Source organism: Rhyacophila brunnea, unplaced genomic scaffold (genome assembly GCF_057557595.1).
Source record: "Rhyacophila brunnea isolate RB1 unplaced genomic scaffold, BYU_Rbru_1.0 scaffold_16, whole genome shotgun sequence".
NCBI classification, from domain to species: domain Eukaryota; kingdom Metazoa; phylum Arthropoda; class Insecta; order Trichoptera; family Rhyacophilidae; genus Rhyacophila; species Rhyacophila brunnea.
In genome coordinates, this window is record NW_028232816.1 from 32,077,638 (window position 1) to 32,102,093 (window position 24,456).

Below are 24,456 nucleotides of genomic sequence, written 5' to 3' on the forward strand. Positions count from 1 at the left end.
AATCTGTTCATATTGAACAAAAGTGGTAATATGTTAATTAATTTGAATGAAAATTTAGTAAAATATCTATATTTACTGGAAACAGGTTACCTCTTTGCATTTGAAAGTAAGCAATAACTAGCACCACAATCGGAACTCACAGTTTAGTGCAGTAGCTGACTAATAGTGGACCTTGGGTACGGGTAGTGGGCCGTGAGAATCTTTGTATTTAAAAATAATATTTATTGCAGCCCTCAGGTTTTAAATTTTGTTTCGTAATGACCTACGCATGTGTTTGTATGTGTTGGGGAAAATAAAATAAATGTTGTTGATTGGAGGTATGTATGTAGTTGTAGAAGATCTGTGGATTGTAATTTATTTTCCTTTTTTAAAAATCTTCATCCGAGAATTCTTTTTGAGCGCTTTTTAGAATTTAAAATTTAGAAGCCTTCGGAATAGACTGTTTGAATAATAAATGGGTACCTAGTTAGAATTCGATTATTTAAAATAAAATGTAGGTAGGTACATGCAGGGTAGGTACATGTTTATATAAGTGTAATATACCTAGCAGCCATTAACAAAAATACACATTATAATCATTTCGGTTGAAATCACAACAGAACGAAGAGAATTTGCAAATACAGTGACCATATAATATTATTATTTTCTTGAACAAAATAATTGTTTTATTTTCTTTTGCTACAAGGCTACATTACTCTAAGAAGCTGATTGAAAAAAGATAGGTGCTAGACTAGAAGACAAAACCTAAATAGCTCGGTAGGTACTTAATCGATAAATTATCTCAAATTGCATTCTTCAGAAAAATAGCTTCATGCAAAATTCAGGCTGTGTCTGGAAGTTTGCACGTATGCAGTTGGCAGTATCTCAGTTCACATTGAGCTGTTGTGTCGGTAATACATGCCCGTTTGGTGTTGAGATCAAATTAATGTCTACATTAAAACATTTTAAATACGCAGTAAAAACCTATGTAATACAAGCGAAAGGCAGAAGAAAATATGTAGGTAAGTAAATTAGAAATGCAATTAGGTAGGTATATCGTGTACCTATATTTATATAAATATTAAATTGTAGGTATTTAACTGTATCTACATACATACATACTATAAATAGTAGGTACCTACCTAATCGAAACTGATAAATTAATAATATCTAAAGAGACAAATAAAAATGGGTATGTAGGTACTAACTTAAATAAAAATGTGAAACGGTAAATATGATTTATATACTTAAATTAAATTTATAATAATATTATTATAACAATTTTGAAGGGTTTGTACGCTGTCCATGCGTCGATATTTCTTTACATTTTATTGAAGGTAGCCGAGCCAGTACTGCCAGGAGGTAATGCAAAAGTTTTCATATTTTACCTACTAAAATTCCGAATTTACACTTTATTGTTTACTTTCTACTTATATCGTACACGTATTGTTATACTTACACTTTTTACACGTGCATGGATTCACTGCAGACAGTAGGTACGTATTATCGCGGCCATTACAAGAAAATGCACGTGTAAACATGTATTATTGCAAGCTATATAGGTATTATACTTACAAGATTGCATGCATGAATTAAACAAAATTTGGAAGCTTATGAATTTTCACGTGACTGTTGGATTTGTTCGATATCTGCGCCTGCGCAGTATAACGATAGTTGCGTACTTGCCGGTAAAAAACGAACTACACCGCGCAGAGACTCATTTTGAGGTTAAACGATGTGCACGACCTGTCAAATAGTACTATAAAATGACAACATCGCGTCTCGCTTTCTCTTGAAGAATGAGATTGTCGAAACAGTCAGCACTTTCACGTGTAAACAGTTATTATCGTGATAGTTTAAAATACACAATATTGCTGCACGTAAATCCATGCACGTGTACAGGCGCTACTAGACTATAAGTACGGATTGTTTGGGTATGACGAATGTAGGTAAATGTGGAAGTCAGTGGCACATGCTAGATTTTGATAACCCCGAACCGACCTCTTCAAAAATAAAAACCAATAACAAATAATATAAGTAACTAATTCTCGAAGAATCTCGGATGGGAAATAGTGTCTTATGATACTTACTGACCCATTCTACTAAGGCATGCAAAGAGCGGCGCAGATGACAAGGCCTCGAAACTGTTCAAACCATTCTCAGTTATAAAATTATACTTACCAAAATATTAAAACGGTGCGTTATACTTAATATTGTGTATAAAATAAAACTCAAAGCAAAACGAAATCCCTCTAACTGACGTATAAAACTTTTATATTTAACTCAAATATAAATACTTACTTACCTAATTGTACACAGACAATGGTTCTTGTCTGTTTAGTTAGTGGGAGCCAGCGGAAAATTTCAAAAACACCTGATACACTGGAATTCGATTATTTGTTAGGTTAGGTTAGGTTATCATTCTTGAATTCATGAATTTTGCCGAAATCGGCTATGAAAATAAATTGCCCATCTTGTGCCCAAAAAATAAACCACTAATTACATTATACATATTATATTGTGTCAACATATTGTCACTAAGAAAGAAATACATTGCTTTTCTTATTTAATACCTAGGTTGGTACGTTGCTAGTTGGAATTAAATTTAAGTTTCGTTTTAATTTTATTTTATCATAGGGGTCTCAAAATCAATCAATGCCTCGGTCCTCCAAATCTCCAAATCCGCCACTGCGTTGAAGGAATGTTTTTCTGTAGTTGTGTATAATACCTATAACACGCATTATAGCGAAGATCATAAACTCCAAAACATGATTATTATCAGTATTATCAGTTATCACTTATAGGATTTGCCACTCTTTTATAATTGCCTCCCTTCGTTGGAACGCAAAATACTTGTGTACTTTATATATTTCAACCAGGGAACTCAGAAATAATTTATTTCATATTAATTCATTTATTAATCTGTCATGCTCAGATTATAGAAAAACTGTCATATGATTTCAACATAAAATTAAGATATGAAAAAATATTTTTTCGGAGAATTGTATTAACCCCCCCCCCCAGCACACTCGCTGGACGCATCCCTGAAGGTAAACACATTATATAATTATTATACCTATAAGGTTGCAAATTATTTTCTTAATTTATTTATTTTATTAATAAAAATATCAATAAAATAACGACTTTATTCATTACACTCATAAAATATTATTTACAAAAATATATACAAAATTTATAAACACTGCCACCTTTTAATGCGTATACAAACGAAATGAACAAAACACATAACACTAAACTTGATAAAACTCTTTCAAAGAACTTAGAAAAAGCTTTAAAAGAACAACGCTAGATGCATAGTAACAAAACAATAATATTATTTAAATCTTTTTTGACGTATGTATTTAAATTTGAAAAAACTTAAAAAAAAACGCTATAATTAGGATTAAAAGAATAAAATTAAACACGGTTGATATTTAGGTTATAAGCACTAAAATTACTTAAAAAATAATAAAACTTTCATGCCAGCTGATCAGCCGAAATATGGTAACTTGTGTTTTTACCGACTGATATATTTGTCGACCTATTTGCGCTGATGTCGCTCGTCATCTGAAATATTTAACAAATTATACGTTTTTTCATTTAATTGGAGTGTTTTTTTAATGTACAATTAAATTTAATATCTCTCGAAGAATTTTATAGTATCCACGTTTCTTAAAATCCACTCAAGGTGAGAAAACATAATATTAGATTAATTGACAAATTAATCCTGTTACGTTTACGCTAATGTTTATTTTTTTAAGACACAATTGAAAACTGTTGAAGTTACCACAATGTGTAATATTTAATGTGTCTTTATAGTGTTATTTCAGTTTAAAATGTGCACAGTGGTTCTTCGATGTTTGACAGTTGTCATAAATATATTTTGTCAATAAGGTTATGAAAATGTCAAACTTGTTTTTGATTTTCAGCGTAATTGAAATATTAATTAACGTGCCCGTTTTATTTCAGGATCATACAAAATAAAATGACAATGCCCTGTGGTAATCGATTTTGTACCGATCGTTCGGTTGAAAAAAACTGAAAATACAAGTCGATACACAAATATTTTGACAACTCGAAAAAATGTCAGGTCAAAACGCAGGACCAGCTGGTCCTGACCAGAGACCGATTCCGAACAATCTTCCACACGGAGTAAATCCTGAAAACAATATCCTACCGGGAGGTGCCATTATAAACACAATAAACAGGCCCAGGAATAATAATCAAAATCCCCTGTTCAATGTTAGAGAACGTCTCTTCCATGCGTTATTCTTCAAAGTCGCGTTAGCTTATGCTAGGACTTTACCTAGGTCTCTTAGAAGATTTCTAGAGTTTGTGATATTGTTAAAAGCAATAACAGCTTTTTTCGTATTAGCATATATACACATATCTTTTTCACGTTCACCCACCACCTGTTTGGAGCATATTAAATCCACGTGGCCTAGAGATGGAATACTTCGAGTTGAGATACTAAAGAATCCATCCCAGGATTATGATGTGGAGCAAAGTTACGCGAAAGAAAATAGACTGAAACAAGATAAAGAAGATATTACTAGTATGTTGGGGATACTAGCAAAGGAAGGGTAAGTCCAAAATATTTTTTAATACTTATTATTAACACACTTTACCAGTTATGTCAAATTTTTAATAAGTCACAAAACTACATTGACTATACCTACCTACTCAGGCCCAATAGCGTAAAAGAAACGTATCTCAATTTTGAATGATTTTCAGTTATTTGTAGTAAAATACAGGACATAGAATACCGTGACATCCCTAAGAAAATTACTGCCCTTAGACAGACTTAGAATGCAACCCCCTTTTATTTTTACGTTAGGCCGGTACCTACCTATTTATTTCCTGTAAAAACCTTTAAAACATTGACATAGGTATAACTTGTATATTATTATTATTATCATCGGTACAAGTCGGTTATGGGGAAGCCAGCGGTATACACATTTTGAAAATAGCCGATATACTGGATTATTTGTTAGGTTGGGTTAGTTTAGGTTACATTAAGTTAGGTTAGGTTTTCATTCTTGAATTCATGAATTTTGCCATAATCGGCTATGACAATTAGCGCGGTTCCCACCTGGCTTCCCCTTAACCGACTTGTACCTTATCATCATTACTGACAACTAGAGCATTTCCACGAAACCATATCTCAAACAAAAGTGGTTTTAGGTATGTGGAAATTTGAGGCACTGACACGCTTCGAGGCCAACCTGTAAAAAATTGCCTAGGCGATAAATCATTATTGACTATCACGATACAACAGTAGATATGCGGCCAAGTGTTTTTATGCTTTGATTATTATTTAAATTAAGATGTGAATACTTTATAACAAAGTGACCGGATCTTCTGATTCATGAAAATCTGCCACTGCTAGTTCCTAAAAGTTTTATTATTCATATGCTTCTCTTCATTTGCCGTCCTTTAGAATGAGCCGCCTCTAAGCAATGCATGACAAGCCTGCTTCCACAAGACGTCACTGTTAAAATAACATCAAAAAATCACGAAAGCATAGATAGTTCAATACGTATATCCTGAAAATTTTTTTTTTTAATGTCAGTGAAATGTAAATTTAGTTGTATTTGGGCTCCTATAAATCAGACAAAAATGTAATACGTTTCTTTTACCCTAAGCAGCCGATATTGTTAATGAAAACAAGTTAAATATCCATTTTTTATTGAAGACTAAACAATGTTTATTAACTCTATACCTAATACGATGTGGATATTAGCTGTCTTACGGACAGGTTTCTTAACATTATTTATTTAATAAAAAGTGGATCTTACCAACTTGCTCAACCTATTGGGCCCATGCTCTGGGTCCAAACACATAAAAAACAATAATATGCGAAATTGCCAGGTCCGTGACTTAAGCTGGAGACCGTTATAATTACTACTTGCCCAGCGTGGGCAAGAAAATCGAGAGTTATTCTTTTAGATGTATTTTTTTTTGAAACGAAGATATTCATCCCTTTTGCCATCCATAGAATCGTTGGCGTAACACAATAATTATTAGGTATTATGTTTGTTAAATATATTTATGTATAATTGCTAACATTTTCACATTTTTCACATCTTGGTATTCTATAATAATTGTGATAAGTACTATATTTATTTAATTATCTAAATTTAGGGTATAATGCATAGTAATACTTATTTTAATATTATGTGGGCTAATGACTATTGGTCAGCATTTTCGATTTTCGGACTCATAAGAAATAATGCATAACGTAAATAAAACAAGTGGTGCCTCTGGTGGCGAAATTAAAATGAAAGGGACTGCTGCTGTCAAATAATTATGTTTCGTAAACAGAGATCAAGTAATTCTAGTTTTAAATATCGTATACTTGTTTCAGACAATGCTAAATTATGAGTGTCTAATGTATCTACCATGGGTTTTCCCATCACTAATTTTTATACTTGCTTCTTTACTTGTAATAATTTTTTTTGGTTCTTTTATTGTATTAATTTGTATTGAGAATTGAATGTACCTACTCTGTGCCAGTGTGCGTTTGCCATCAGTGAGTGCTCATGGTGCCTGAAGATGCCGAAAAGGCGAAATCCGGATTGTAAAAAATTACTCAAAGGAAAAGTACAAAATTTCAATCATCAATTAGAAAGCAAAATTGTACTAATTATCTATGCAAATACAAAAGATTAGTAATATTAAACATGTCTTTATATACAATTCAAACGATTGAATCCGGATTGAAATGTTTTATGTACGCATTGATATATTGTTGCAATACTTGCAATTCAATAAGCATTGTCCAAATACTATGAACACTGCGATGCTTGCATTTATTAAATTAACACCGATATGGCAACCATTAATGTATTTAAAGTTTATTAACTATCAATTTTTTATATTTCTCCGTTTTTATACCATTATATGTAAATTTAATCATAATTAAAAAAAATGGCGACAACTTTGATTGTGGAAAGTTAGTTTTACATAATGTTGACATTCTATGCATCAGGCCCTTACTCGTTTTGTGTTCATAATGCTAATTGTGCCAGTATTCAAATTACTAACACTCCACAATTTTATGACAGCTTCTTTTACAGTTTTGTAAATATCGAATCGTCGAGCGACGATGACTATTCCACCGGAAACTCAATCGACGAGAGCTCCCCCAAAAATGTCTCCATGACTTCCACGTTCGAGGAGACCAGAGAGACAGCGGCGTACATCTCTGAATCGTCGCCAGATGGCGATATCGACGAGAGTTACTCCCCAACCGACACTAATTCAACTGTCAATTCTGCGAATATAGAAAAGTCTGCGTGGACTGGATTACCGGAACTGGATGAGAATGGAGAAGAAATAAAAAATGTGAGTCAAAAAATTAATTTTATCAATTCTGCTTGCAAAAAGGAACAGGGAGATAATAGTTTGTCGAAAATCACTACTTTTCACTAGAGCTAAAATAAAGTTAAGTTTTGTTCTATTTTTTACTTATTCTCTGTCAGAAATTATTAATTCATAATAATTGTTGATTCATTTATGCATGTATGCATTACGGGTACGGTATAATATTCAAATCATTATTAAAATGTTTACACATATCTCCCTTTTCCTTTTCCATTTGCATACTGTATTATTAATGAAAATAGCTATGCTTTACGTTGATATTCCGTAAAATATGTGTGTACTGAATACAATAAATATTTTGACATGACGTTGTAAAGAGTTGTTTGTCCAACTTTTGATTATTTTTGAAATTATTAATTGGGAACGTGCCTTGAATAGGTTAAAAATATGGATTTTGGGATGTCGACGGCTTAAGCTTCCTTCTTATTTAAATTCCTAAATTTTATCGAAAGGATATTTGTGTTTTTATAAAACGGAAAATAATTTTCAACAGTAGGCGGGATGAAATGTTTCACTCGTCGCCAATCGGAGACCGACAGTCGAGGTGTAAGCAGGTCAATTTATTTTGTGATGGCGTCGGAGGAATATATTCTTAAATCATGTAAAGATGACTAAAAAACGTTACCCGTCTACTTGAAAAAGAAAATATGTCAATGAATATACTATTATTATTACTAATATAACAATAACATAACATTAAATGGACGCATGTTGAGTTTTTATGACAAATTATATTCGGCTCGCGTCATTTGCACAATCTGCCTATTGCCTGGTCACGATCTTTTTAGACCATGCCTCAACTAAAGTATAGCCTTAACACATTGACTGCTGACTAGATAATTACTTTTTAATTACCACATTTAAATAACATGCTAATTATATCGTATGGTCACTTTAATCGTTACGCTCTGGGCGCGTCTTTAGCGTCCAATGTATTAATTATTATTAATCATTTATCTACGAAATTACTACATAATGAAAATTTGTTCAAGATAACAATAAACAATGTTTTCATACCAAAGCATGATTTCTTTTGTCGGCCTGCCTAATAAGGTAGATTTTGATATTTTTTCCTCAGTCAGTTGTCATGATTTATTCATTGATCTTTCTCACATTTATATTTTCCTTATTTGATTATATTTAATACATATTTACCTCAATTGAAAATAATATAATCATCAAATATTTATTTTTTTGTGAAATAAATAACCAAGTTGTGTATAGGAATGAAAGTGACACATTAATTTAATAGTTAAGAACAGTTTTCATATCACCAACATGTAACAGCATCGTAAAAAATATATATAAAATAGTACAATATATTATTTTTAAAGCAATTATATATACTTAATTATAATGTTTTGGCTAAACTCAATAATGTCAATCTTTATTTATGGAATGAAAATAAGGGATAATTAATTGATAACGACATCTCATTTACAGAATGTTGAAAACAGTCATGAAAAATTTACAATCGCTTATTTAGCTTCCAAGTTGAATTATCATCGCTGTACTTATATCCGTTTAATCTTTGAAACTGTAATTAAAACTGAATTTTATTACAATAATGTCACTGAGTTTTTCTCTACATCTAGTAGCAAGAACAGTTTTCTTATAGTTATCAACATCTCAAGCTTTCACATTTGAATAACTGTAACAAAATATATACTTACATAGGTTGGTCCTTAGGCATTATATGTCACATATAATATAACAAATATATAATATAGCAACTAACCTCATCAGGCGACGGGGGATGCCACACCGCGAACCTCTAATTTTGATTGATTTACAATGCTTGAGACCACTGTACCAAGAGAATGCCTCATCTGATCGGAGCAATTCTGGTGTCAATTTGTGCGTAAAGAAGCAAACTAATTTATACATTAAGGTGATTATCGAAAATCGTTGTTATCGAAAAATAGCTAGGAAAGTTTATTAATCGGTAAATATATATTCAAAAGTAATGAGAAAAATAAAATAAAAAATTTAAAGTCATCATGGAGTTCCATATTCCAAAAATACGTGTCAAATTCGGTACATTTGTATCTGGTGGCAAGAATGAATGACATAAGTTTAATTATCAAAATTACGATAAAAATATACGTAAATATATTACCTAGGAAAACGCTAAACGGAAATTGGAATTTATTATATCCTTATATCTTTTTTTTCAAATTTAAAAAACATCGATTTTGAGGTTAGAAAGCATGTAATTAAAATCGAAAAAACTCGGTTTGTACGCAATAACTGAGAAAAAACGGTTAGCGTTTCTATTAAAAATATTATTTATTAATTTTTAGGGTAGTTATTTAAATTTAATCTTGTATTTTTGTATATTAACTAATCGATAGTAAATAAAATTAATATATGACAAGACTTTTATCGACATGTGCTGCTAAAGCGGAAATAAATCGTACCATTTTTGAAACAATACTCGCATAGATTAAAAAATACACACACACACATACATTGAAAATAAAGGGTCGCCAGCATGTCGCCAGGTATGAAGACAAGCACTCTGTTAATTTTGCTCTGTCCATAATAACATTTTCGGTTTGCGATATTGGAGCATATGTCACAATGGACGATCATATATCAACCTCCACTTTTTGAAATAGTGTTGTGAAATTATTTCAGATATTTATTACTGTTTTGACGTACCTACCTTTTATAAAGCGATTTTAAAATAAATATAGTTTCATAATAATATAAAGAAAGCATACTTATGACACACATCAAATTTAATCTTTGTCTAGTGACTGTACAATTTCTCCCTATTTATGTTAAGTGTTTAAAATGTTATAAGTAAATAAAATTCGTCTATTCACGTGGTAGTCGCGAAAATTATGAACAATATACAATGTTAAAAATAATAAGAATTGTTAAAATTTCTAGTCACAATATTAATCAAAGACAAATTAACCCGATCAAAACAGCCTCGACAAACTTCCACTTCTTTCTTTCACAACTTTTGTTCTATATGTTTATCCTGGATACAGCGGCAAACACATTTTGAAAATAGCCGATATACTGGATTATTTGTTAGTTTGGGTTAGTTTAAGTTAGATTAGGTAATCCTAACAAATAATCCAGTATATAGGCTATTTTCAAAATGTGTTTGCCGCTGTATCCAGGATAACCGACTTGTACCCTAACTTTAATTACACACATACTATTGTACTATATTTGGGCCATCAAACGTTTATTCCTGTCTACGGCCTTAAAATTATTATCTACGTGCCTATATAACTGTATGCCGTCCTGTCAAAAAGTGGAGGTTGATAATTTAGTATGTAGAAAATAGAAGTTATTATTAGTCTCCGTAAAATATAGGGTAAACAATTCAGTGAATGAACACATAAGAGGTGAATTTGAAAATAAATTAAATTAAAAACGATTAAATGAACTAAGAAAATTATAACAATAGGTAGGTACAATAAATTGTGTATAACCGTGGTATTACTAATTTTATGCCGTGATGCTTTGATAGTTGAACTTTTCATAATATTTGGATCACTATTTAGTTGCTCATTTATCTGCTACATCATAAAGTCGTAAATATTGTTTTTTTTATGAAGCAATCATAAATACAAAAAATTAAGATCTACTTTTCAATCATAGTAGATGCCTAGGAATATGGTATAGGTGTTGATAATTTTTAATTATTTATTCGAGATCTTCAGGGAATTACAAAAGTCCACACCTAGAAACCACTGGGCCAATAAGGTTTCTTTTTATATCTCCAAATCCATTTCACTTACACATTTATAGGTAAAATAAATAAAACTATCTTTTATTTTCTTCTTTAAAATCGACATTAGATTTTTTCAAAGAAATAACGTTCTGTCTTTTTCTTAGAATATTATGTAATCAGTGGTGCACTTACTTCAAATTCAAAATTTTTTTCTTACGTTTTACAATTTTTTTTTTAATTTGTCACTTATTTGTCCTTGGGTTTGCTTATCAAGATTTGTTCGCATGTTTATTTACGTTTTTTCTTACCTCCAACTTCTTTTTTATTCAATTCGTTGCGTGTCTTACTTTATTCTTATCTCAGATATAGTTAGTTAGTTAATACAAACCGTCCACTCTGTGGAGGCCCATATGAACCCATTAGGATCGGACATGGTTGAAACGAAATGAATTGGGATGTCTATATAATATCGACTATATTGTCATAATTATAACTACAGTCGAACTCGGTTATTACAATCTCGGACATAGCGAGATCTCGGATGTAATGAGGAAACAATCGTTGACATTTGGTATATGATTTTCTCAAAACATTTTTATTCACTGTTATAACGAGATACTTATCGGATATACCGAGCTAAAATACTGGTAATGTGTTGATCGTTTAAAGACATTTCGACCCTAAGCAATAAAATCCGATCGGACAGGATGTCGCCGGGGACAGATTACGTTTATGACACTAGTTAAGTGTCTAATTGTTGTTTTCGCCGACAATAAAAATACCTATTCTCTGATATAACGAGTACCACTTATAACGAGCAAATTCAGCCGGTCCAACCTTCCTAGTAATAACCAAGTACAACTGTATATTCCTTATTTTGTTTAATAATAATTCGAATGGCATTTGTTTTGCTATTCATTTAATATCATTCTTTTATTCCACCTCTAGTAGAAATTCGATGTAATTGCCAATTGTACAAGATTAAACTCAATCTTATAAACATTTGTACTTAAATGTTCATTTACTACTATAAATGAATTTTACTGTAGAAAAATATTTATATTAATTCGTATTGACAACGTAAAAAAATCTGGTTCATTAACTGGACAGGATACCCTTTTATTGCCACTGTAAAAAAAACTACGGTAAACAAAATGTAAAAATCATAAACACTTTAAATCAAATCAAATATACATGTTAGAATTGTAAATATTTTATGGGGTGAATATTAATTGTAAATATTTTTACATAGGTAAGTAAATATATAATAAATTTGAATGCATTTTTATCAAGCTTATGATTTTTAATATGTGGCGACACACAATATTTTATTTTATATTTTATTGCCATCTGGTTGCGATCGACGAAAGTTTTTAGTAACACATTTTTAGAAATTCATGGTAGATGCCTGTATATGCCTTTAGATGGCGTTGAAGTCACATTTGATCGTAAATTGAGGCAAAGAATTCGCCTTAACAAACAATCTCATTCTATCCACAAAAAATGACTGCACCAAATAAAAACAAAAACTTGGTGAAGCTAGTAGTAGTAATTCTGGCAGACAGTTTCAAAATTGGTGGACCGAAATGTATGGCGTAATTGAAAAAAGTGGTAAATCTATATATGTGCTATGTTCTGTGAGTCGTGTCTAGAACATCGTCATTTTTTTAATAGAATTTTTCGAAAATACTATTTGGGAAATTTCGGCATGCATACGTAAAAAAGTTCGCCAACCCTGAACTAGATATTCACTATTGAGTTAAGTATACCTACTGAAATTATCAGAGAATCTGAGATCAATAATTTTAATTCATTGTCACTGTAGTAAAGTTATATGAAATGCATTATTTCTTTCTGATATAGATTGGCTTCGTAACTTTAAATGTAAAGAATTATTAATGACGCCTATGTGTGCTGTAAATAATATTCACATCGTAAAAAATATAATATGACTTGCAAAAAACTCAGAACATTATATTAGAATTATGTAATATTATAATGTTGTACAGAAAATTGAGAAAGCAGTTGCCATGACGTAATGAAATTAGTTATATGCAGTGGCGGCTCGTCTATATGCAATGCGGTACTGCAGCACCCCCAAGCAAATCGAGACAAATGTAATATTATAATATACATAAATTTATGTATATTATATGAAAATATCAATATTATTAAACGTGTAATCAGCTCACCCGCGCGTCGATACATCCAATGTCCAATAATATTAGCACACACCGCGGTAGGTACTTGATTTTGCACAGTACTGATTTTAATAGAATATTCTCGAGTCGGTGAAGGAGGGCGCGGGAAGCGGTGCTCGCAAATGTAAGCCTAATCGGTACTGCGGATCAGACAGTCCGATTTCAATATTCCTCCATTTCTGCGTCGCGCGTGAGCACGTGACGCAAATATTATAGCATGATTTTTTAACATTGTTAAAATTTATTTCTGCAAGCATTTTATGCTAAGTTCTTTATTTTAATTATTAATATAATTAATTATTTATATTTAATTTTGATGTTAATACTGCCCTTCTAAGGAAGAAGGCAGTAACTAACTCTCACATACTTTCGAGATAAATGACATAATGTGGTTTTTTTCCAACTTTAGTATTGTGAATTAATAAAAAACGGTGAATTTTTATTAGTAGGATGTTAAAATACAAATAAAGTAATAATAAACAAGCAGTAACTGCAATAAATAGGTGCAATTACTGGCTTTTTGCTAAGAAATTTGTATTATTTTAGCAGATGTCCATTTTTTCACTAAGGATTTTAACGGTATTTTAGTGATAATTCTGATTTTAAAGTGAACAGAGTATATAGCTTTCAAAATTACCTAACGGATGGCATTCATTACTCAAATTCACAAATTTTGCGAGTTACTGCCTTCTTCCTTGGAAGGGCAGAATAGTAAAATATAATCCAAATAAACATTTATTTTTATTTTTTAACAACTGCAGCACCCCAAATATCTTATCCACGAGCCGCCACTGGTTATATGGCAATCACTTTAATAATAAAAAGAGTAGTCAATTGTGTTGTTCATTTTATTATAACACTGCATAATAATTAATATCTCTGCTAACTTTCTTATTTTATTTCAAGTATGTTATTATAGTAGGTACAATATTTAGATAGATTAAATATAATAAACAGTTTACTGTTAGGGCATTTCTAGGAATTGAAAATATATAATAAAAATATTAATGACCCTAAACTCACACCAAACATTGTGTGACTTTGTAAAATTCTCATGTTCTTTTATTCAATACGTGTTTACAACCAGTGCTCCCAAACCTTTTTATCGCAGCGGACCGGTCAACGTTTGATAATTTTACCGCAGCCCGCTGAGGGGGGGACGTTGATTATTTATATTTTAGATTGTTTTGATTTAATAATTTTAATTTAATTGAATTTAAACATGCCTTCAAAATAAAATACAGTTACACCAAAAAATGAAAGTGGTTTAAAATTTTAATTCACTAGAACGCTAAATCAATGAGAACCCTGAGCTTGTTCCTTTGCAACGAGACGGTTCCATCTGGGGGTAATATGAGACAATGACACCTGAAGTGTGTTGCTTATGTCCAGTTTATTCCGTTGTTTTGTTTTGGTTGCTGTCATTGCAGAAAACCCCGCTTCACATAGATAGGATGTCGGAAATGGCAATAGGGATTTAAGTGCTGTGGTGTCAATCTCAGGGCATTCCGCCATGACTTTAATCCAGAACACCGGCAAGAGTTGTTTTCTCGAACGTAGTTTTAAGGCCGCCGCCATTTGCAATCTCCAGCAGTTGATCTTCTCCTTGCACAGACATGCTAGATTCGCCTGGTTTGTTGACAAATGGGTAGCGGATCCATTCCTCACCAGTTCGTGGTCCAGACGTCACCTATCGTCCCGATACCACGATATTTTGCGCATGTGCTGTATTGGTGCGGCTTTAGGTGACGTCTCTCAGCTCCCGGTTAACCTCTCATCCATGGAAAGTTGCACAAACCCGAGAGAAATACATCACAGTAAATAAAATTGAAATAATTTAATGTTCCTTGGGCGGCCCGGTACCATTTGATCCACGGACCGGTCTAAACTGTCAAAACTGTCTATATGGCTCTAAAAGTTAACACAGCCAAGAGAGAGGTTGTAACTAGCACTTTTTGACTGTTTTTAGATGGCCAGCTTATTGTAGCAATTTAGTGCCTCAATACATAAATATGATAAACTAGCCTCGAAAGCCGCCGATAACCACCTTGTGTAGAGAATAGACCCATTGAGGTGGTTTTAACAGCTTAACAGTGATAGATATATGTACATCACTTCGTAATTTACATTTTTTTTTACACATTGTGATGATCCATTATACTCCTTGGAATAGAAGTGGTAATTTACCAGTGGCTTGCGGCGCATGCCTTATTTGTTCCAAAATATTTATATGACAGTTTAAGTATTCATAAAATCTTACTTACTGACTGCCTGGTACTGCTCCCTATGAGGGCATATATGTTGGGGTATAGGACTTGCTATTTGGTAGAATCTTTTTATGCTTTGCAAGCAGTTTTTCATTATTTTGACGTAGCGTAGTCAATTTATAATTTCATATTTTAACTAATGAAGGCACCACTACATTTATTTGTTTTGATGATCTGTCATCGAGTATTCAGTAGAAGAGAGAGAGAGAAAATTGGAAAAAAAGCATATGCTTTTGGAGAGCATGCCTGATCTTAAAATACACTGCACGCCATTGTAATTTACATACTATATCCTATACTATATATAACATCCAGCTAGATAATAGTGAAGTAATTGATTATGTATTGATTATTCTTTTAGTTATTGTATGATGTTCTTTTTTATTAGGATAATGACACAATATCATCAGAAGTAAATGAAATCGGTTCTAAAGAAGGCGGCGACACCGAATCTGCAGATGACGATTCCAAAACTGATACTGCCAAAGCTGATAAACTGATGAAAATAGGTAAGCAAGATATCATTCTATATAATATATCTCCATTGATGACTGTGTTCGTTGTGTAAAGTGACCCTTATATCGCGAGAAAGTGAGGTGACATCTTTAGGCAGGCCACGTCTCAAGGGTGAAAGATTCTTAACATTTTCTGCCACGATATAGATTAGGGTACTAATTTTGGTTTTGCTACCGTAAATACAATACGAGAATTTGAAGTTGAAATGGATTTAAGTTTTGTACTATTTCATTTGAGTAATTTTTTGCAAGCTTGGTTTCGCCTTTTGGCATCTTCAGGTACTGTGTGCATTCACCAATGGCAAATTTACACTGACATAGTTAATTCACGTTTTTATAACAAATAAATACAATAAAACAATGTGAACATTATTACTCAACTATTTTCGTAGGATTTGAAATTGTAAAATTCTTTATTGAACATTGATATATACCTACGTCATTTAAAACACCTCAGATATATACCTACATACCAATTATATATACAAGAATCGTACCCGCATCCATCGGATATGCGCCAATGTGCTTTACCATTTAGCCACCTTCATCCTGCTTAATTACGATGAAATTAGTTAATATTCATACATCTGAAATGCTTTGAAAAACACATTTGGTTGTATTTCTAAGGATGACAATAAAATCTCCTATACTTAATGTCCATGGTTGCCAAGCGACTACGCGTCAGGCTTATTATGTCGTTGGTCCCAGGTTCGAAACCTGAGTCTGGCCAAAAATCTCATGTTGTGTTTGGACCCAAAGTATCGAGGATTTTTGTCAAATTTTTTGTGTATTCGGTGAATGGACCCATTACATTAAACCTCTCAAGTCGATCATTGCCATTTGCTTTCTACGAAGGATAATTCTCAGCTTTCAAATGTCACGGCAAACCAGAAGGTCTCTTGCCATCAAGCCTCGATCATAATATATTCAATCTGAAAGACAATTCTGTACACTGGTGTATGCAAACCATGGGCGCTTTATGTTTGTTACAATGTGGAACTGGGCCAAAGGTCACCAACAAATCCGTGTCAAATATATAGTTATTTACCTCTTCACTCTGGGCGTCTGTATTATACATTTTGGAGACAAAATAATGATATAACTTAATGTATGCTACACCATGTAAATTTGATTATTAACACTGATGTATTGTGAAGCAGAATAAATTAATATCTCATTTAAATTTAAATATATTCTATATTAATTGACAACATTCAAGTTATTTGACTTGAAATTATCATTATAAGTAAATTATTAGATATTATTGTAATAGAATGTTTTTCACAAGATATTCATTAGTTGCAATTATAATTAAATTCATTTGTGTGTTGCTCTTTGTGACCTCATGTAATTATAATATCTAATTAGATACATTATTATGTGTGAACCGATTCAAATAAATTAAAGAAGATACATCATTGTTATGAATACGATGAATGATATTAGTGTTACCCTATAGCAGTGTCAAAGGGTGGAAGTAGGCTTTTAATATCCGACATAAATAGTGCACACTAAACTTTGTCAGTCATCTGTATTTGTTTTCATTATAAATTGCAGATAGTGTTGGTGTTTTTAAAATTTAATTAAACCCTGCGTAAACAAGTCATAGTTGATATTAGCCAAAAAATATTTATCTCTATAAAATATCTAAAATTTTGCCATAAATAATTAATAAACTGTAGAAAAATATTTTTTTTATTATGGTAAACTAACCAACACCATTTTTAATAATATGTATTCTTAATTAAAAAAAAACAAATAATTATAACTGAAAAAGTGTGCACTATTTTTATCGTATTCCCATAGCGTAACTAAACTATTATGATTTGGATAAGGCAGGGTTTAGTTGATTTTTAAAAACTAACCAGCACAATTTGCAATTTATATTCATACTTCAATGAACACAAATAATAAGTATGACTGACAAAGCTTAGTGTACACTATTTATACCGGATCTTAACAGCCTACCTCCACCCCTTGCCAGTGTCGGCTGGTGTGGTCTCTGGTACCTTCAACTTAACATTATCCTAGTCTAAAGTTAATGCACATATTGCCCGCACCAGCTTGGTTGACAGTTATTCATACGATACTAAATCTGTCGCCATACCGAGTGATTGATAACGATTAATTGAGCTAAATTCTTTTTTTTTGCAGTATGGGCTGATGAATACATAGTGGAATATTCTATGGAGTACGGTTTCCTTCGATTATCGCCGGCATCTCGTCAGAGGTTAAATATACCCGTTAAAATTGTTACTCTCGATCCCAACGTTGACAAGTGCTTTGGAGATTCATTCTCCAGATTTGTCCTGGAGGAGTTTCTGGGATATGACGACCTGCTTATGGCCTCCATGAAGACACTGGCGGAAAGCGAGGATAATAAGGGATATCTGAGGTTTGTTCAGTCCGTATTAACATGGTGTTATTATCTACGGTATCGGTTACATAATATCGTCACCGTTCAGGCAAAAGTCACCAACCCTGAAAATGGCAGTTTTGAGTTGAGTATGTCACCCGAAGCGTAAAATTATGTTCTTTAAGATGCAAAACTCACCACGGTACATTAGTTAGTAAAATTTTGCTTAAATCCGAATTATTTGTTTTTCACTAAATGACTTTCGATAAAATCTTAACAAGCAAAAGTCATTATAGGTGAATAGATATTATTGACTATATAAAAAAAAAATCGTTCGTTATAAATATACAAGCAAAAGTCACTATACTATGGATGGTGAGTTTTACTGATCCTTCTTTTGGCTAACATTGTTCAGATTATTAACAAGCAAAAGTCACCAAACCATAATTGAGCTACCTTGCCTCCTTCAAAACCTTCCAGATGTTAGCATCAAAAAGTAAAATTACATTAAAGAAATTATTAAGAAGACATGAGAAAATAATTTAATGTAGATAATACCTTAAAAACATTAAAATCTGATTTTTCCTGCATTTTCAAACTTTCAAATTGCGATATCTCAAAACCATGTTTTTAGGGTTGGTGACTTTTGCCTGAACGGTGACGATATTATGTATTATTTGAAAGTAAATGATTCATTATACGGCTAACTTTCCAGAAAGTGTGTAATGCAAAATTTTGAAGCCAATTTTATTATTGTGTCAGTTTTGAATAAAAAATGGACAATTTCAATAAATTTTATATTTCATATACCATATAATATGTGAACGTACTTATTTATTTTTACTGTTTTATACCATAATAGTATTATTAGAAAGATGTTTACCATTAAATCAAAATGTCAATACTCATTACTGATTACAGTATAATTATTTTGTTTTCATTATAATAATAAATAATATATATTGTGTAATGGATTCATCTTACTACTAACGGCTGATTATTAATGGATTTCTTTTCATTTGTTTTAGGAATGTTGTTACTGGCGAGCACTACAGATTCGTTTCGTTATGGATGGCTCGAACTTCATACATTGCGGCATTCTTTATTATGCTCATTTTCGTAAGTCACATAATTGCTATTATATCAAACAAAATTGAAAGTGGTACTTTCTCCTCAATTCTAGTTCTATATTATTACATACTGGACAACTTTCTAAAAAAAAAGATTTTGCCGAAACTACTAAATCTTAATATTTTTACCGCGTACCGCCATCTATAAATTTTTTGTCAAAGTTGTTTGCTTAAATTTACAGTTTTCTGTATTTATACTGAATTGTTTCAACAGCGTTTGCACAGATGTCATTGCAAGTATAGTTTTAAAATATTTTTTTGTATCTTTTATTCTATACTAAATGCCTATAGGTCCTAAACCGAAAATCATTCGACCAGAAATTCAATATACATATTATTATCTTCACAATTTTGGATTATGGTCCGTCCTTGTTGCCGATTGCAATATTCTCAACCAACTACAATGGCAATTCACTGAAACTCTGAAGTGACATTAAAAAAAACCAGTTGTGAATAACAAAAATAAAGTTAAAAAAATAAAATCTCAATTAAAATATTTAATGGGGAGTAGGTTTATAATAATGCTAGTGGGGAAGGGTGCCTGCAGGAGGGAGGTAGGATGAAGGTTAGCAGTCATACCTAAGGAACTTCAAGTTGAATTTTGTTTTATCATTACCTACTTACAATTATTTACTGAATTTTACAAAAAAAATTGACCCCTTTGTCGACCTTTTTACCCATCGAGCCACAAAGGCATTGCGAAACGCGTAAAAAATAAACATGTTAAGTATATATAAACCAACCCAATCTGGACAAAAGCATTTTTGATAAATGCGTCCCTTTCGTCCATACAACTGAAATATTATTTGTGATGTCATTAACGTATTTGCTTTAGAGACAAAATAATTTTTGTGTTCTCTGATAATGCGATGATTGACAATTCACTTGCACGTAAATATGATTTCTAATACTGCTCATTATATTTTAGTGGTTAATAAATTCTTGTAGAAGGGTCAAGGTGCTATTTGAAGGTCGAGAATTAAGAATTAGGGGTATCTTTACGACGTTTGCCTAAATAATCTGAAGGTATTGTAGGAAAAACTTTGATGACATTATAACACATTTTGTTTTCTCATCTTAGAAATTAATATTTCATAACTAAGTAGGTATGGACGTAAAATATATTAATACCACAAAAGAGTATTATTGTAAACATTGCCGTCTTTAAATTGAGAATAAAGACATAATTGGTACATCAGATGTCTGTAGTTATAGCATTCATTTTATTATTTTATCAACACGTGAAATATATCTTCAATTTTCATCTAATAATTTCACAGACAAAGTAAAATATACTTGGTAAACTTTTCAATGGAGTTGTCTGTATTTGCAATAATAATATATGTATTTTATGACAGTTTATATAATATTTGAAGGTCGATTCATTCCCATTCAGATAATAATTTTAATGTAATGTGTTGGCTTATAATGGAAGTAATAGCTCCCGTGTTCGAGTCCTGGGTTTGGCGAATACACTTTTTGTTTTTCAATGTGTTTGGAGTTTTGGTTCTGAATGGACCCAATGGGTTGAGCAAGTGGCTGACATCCATTTCTCGTAAAACCAAAAATCTGTCAATACAACCTCCACCTAGTGGAGGCCCGTATATGATGACCTTCTTAGGATCGAACATGGTAAAAAAATAAACAATAAAAACATTTTAAATGTAATTGATCAGAAAAATGTATTGAATTCCATCCCACTTTAAGGATATTTATTTTGAAAAATACTTGATTATCTACAACTATTATTTAAACAGGCAACACATGTTTCTTTGAGAGGATTTTGAATGCTGCACCAACATTACATTGATTACATATTTGAGACAAAATTAAACTTAAACTAAATAACAGATTTCAGTTTCTCATAAATTTCCTGTGATCTAGGTGTAAATACGTAACACCATTAAAATGATATTAATTATTATCAGTACCTAGTGAATACTACCATAGTATTATGGTGGGTGGATATAAATAAAATGTTACCAGTAAATTGTAATTCAATCAAATACCCATAGACCAATATAGCTATAAAATTTGACTACAGTAGTTCTATCCTGTCCTGTGGCCATTCTTTTTATAAATAAATTTTATTTTGTTAATACCTATCTAAAATCGAGATATTCAGTTTAGGGAATCGACTGTGTGATTAAACTTTATTAATTACAATCAAGGCATAGTTTCCTAGTTCTGTAGTCACGGGTTAAATATAATTGATATTTTAGTTTGCTTTTAATATGTTGATATAATTTGTTCATTTGATTTTTACAAAAGATTGAAATATTACTAAGCTATAATGGCAAATAAAATGGCAGCTTTTTTTCTAAGTTTTTTAAGTGCCAACAGAGAGTTAACTTGCCAAATTTTGTATGTGCCTACCATTTAAGCCACAAACAGGTTAATTAGTAACTTTGTTTTAAATGTCATGTAGTTATATTTTCACTGTTCACATATATTTTGTAAACAATATTAATTTATAATTTTAGTGTAAAAACTTTCACGAAAACCCCAAGAAGTATGTTGATTTTTATCATTATCTGCATGTCATAATAATTTTAAAGTGATTCATCCTATTCCTAAAATATATGGCTTACAGTACCAACATAATTTCGATATAGTCAAAATATGAAAGCTTGATTTGATTTGAAGATAATTTGATTGAAGTATAAAATAAAAAAATTAAAATAGATATGAAATACATTCAAACTTATTAAGAACTAAATTTTAATGATAAATATATCCATACAGTAATTTGTAATAATAAGATGGGATCCTTTAACGAATTCACATTTTATAACGTTTATAATCTTTGACTTTAAATATTTTTTTGTTAATAGATTACCTCAAATTGCATGTTTCGTATTTTACCGCAAGGTTACTTCTGGCAGGCAGAGCATTCACCTTAATGCGTAAATGTTTTGTTGACATTTTTTAATAGCCATATAGCTAATAATAATTCGTGGCATTCCATGTATCGGATCCTAGCTCAATAAAGCAGGCATATTCAACTTAACGTAGGCAGTGATCTACCACACTCTTCATTGTCATTCTTTAAGTTTAAAAAACATATTATAATAATTGGCTGAGGATACTACTTGTCTTTCATCATCATGAAGAAATACTCAATTTCTCATTCGCCGTGAAAATTATAAGCTTTGATTTTTTTTCGGGAACCCATTGCACTCATCGTCCAACTATTCTTTCACTGTGCAAAGAACCTACTGCGGTAAGGCGAATTCACAATATCTTGTCTTCCTCTAACTCCCGATGTATGCCCGAAATCATATTTAAACACTAATGGCATACAATTATCTTTCGAATAAAGCCAATAACATATCCATTACCACAATTTTATGTGTTTGATTACATTTTAAAGTCCTACACCTCTAAAAAAACACCCAATATATCATAAGAATTTAGAATGTTTTTCAGTCGATTAAACGTGCAATCCTAAAGCGTTATATCGGTTGGGACAGTCTCAAGCTGTGCCGACGATATCGGCAATATCGTTTCGAATTCATTGGGATTCATTAGGCGCTCCCTGTTCTGTTTCCCGGGTATCATTTATTAGTTCGCGGCATGATTAATGACGTCATTGTTTGCTCTGCCGCCCTCACGATTGGTATGCTAATACCGGACCCGAACAGTGTCAACATGCCATGCGAGTGGACATTTTGTTTTTTTTTCCCTCTTTCATTATTATTACTATTATTAGTATTTTCGTTCGCATTTCCGCGCCGGTGTAGTGGCACGTCCGGCAATATTCGCGCGCGGGAAACGCGTCTGGAAAAAAACTGGCGAACTTTTTTTTTGAAATCGGAACAATATTCTTTCATGAAATTCTGGCGGCGGTCACATGGCAGGCAACACTGATTCTTTGGATTTATGTAGGCACCTAAGAATAGAATAAAATTGAAGGTTTGCACGAAATTCGTATGTACTAATATCAGACAGCTTAGTGTGAAAATGTGGACAATCATGGATTCCAAACCCACTGCCTCGCAGTTTACGCCTGTGATTGTTTCAGGAGGTCATAACGCACTCAAGTGTACATTAAGCCCTGCCTAAACCAAACTATAATAGATAAAAATATCTATAAAATATTCAAAGTTACGTATGATTTAATTGAATAATTTTAGATATTTTATAGACCAACGAGTATTTTTTGACTATTATCTATTATGGCTTGGTTTCGCATTGTTTAAAAATTAACCAACACCATCTATAAATTGTTTTCTTATTTTAATGAAAACAAATACCTACGTATGACTGACAAAGTTTAGTGTGCACTATTTTTGGCAGATATTAACAGCCTACCTCCACCCTTCGCCACTGTTATATGTCATATAGTCAGTCCGCGACACAAACTTGCGAGTTCCGTTCGTAGTACCAATCATTATTTAATAATCGGTGATCTGGTGCCCTATGTTATAACTTGTGACATGAAGTCTCCCGACGATATGACGTAATTGTGACGTAACCTCAATACACGCATCGAGGCGAGCCGCCCAATGCACACGGCTCACCATAGATAGTATTATGCTGAAACACCTATTTGTGTATGGGGACAATGAATAACGCCAGTACTAGAGTAGCGTTAATTTCTCGAATGCTATTGACTCACTCCGGTAGTACTTCACAATGATGTAATATGACGTCATGTCGACCGGGCGACTTCAACTCGCAAGTTACAACATAAGGCCCCTGTTCGTAATATATGAAGAGTTTCGATTGCATTTCCCCTACCACGGATTACGTATACGCCTATACATTCGGTTAAACTTCGACTGACCCATCACTGATGTAAAATAATAAATTCTTCTGTTATATCGCGTAGATAAGCGAGTGAAAAGTCGCGTCACTAACGAGCGACATGATGCGATTTGACGCGACTGCTTTTCGTATTGACATATCGCGTGAAGGCTGCC

General features: G+C 32.1%; 1 protein-coding gene across 2 annotated transcripts in view; it reads left to right on the top strand.

Annotated features, from left to right (window-relative positions):
- The first annotated feature begins 3,490 nt into the window (after positions 1–3,490).
- The window catches only part of LOC147074653 (membralin), a 462,448-nt gene continuing 441,482 nt past the window's right edge, over positions 3,491–24,456 (top strand). Inside the window, exons 1-6 of one of the 2 annotated variants that reach the window (XM_085943738.1) lie at positions 3,491–3,667; positions 3,949–4,562; positions 7,047–7,326; positions 15,919–16,039; positions 18,200–18,440; positions 19,430–19,520. In XM_085943738.1, coding sequence (XP_085799864.1) covers positions 4,063–4,562; positions 7,047–7,326; positions 15,919–16,039; positions 18,200–18,440; positions 19,430–19,520 — 1,233 coding nt within the window. In that variant the 5' untranslated portion in view covers positions 3,491–3,667; positions 3,949–4,062. The remainder of the gene's footprint in view (positions 3,668–3,948; positions 4,563–7,046; positions 7,327–15,918; positions 16,040–18,199; positions 18,441–19,429; positions 19,521–24,456) is intronic. The other variant, XM_085943739.1, reaches the window with a different exon arrangement.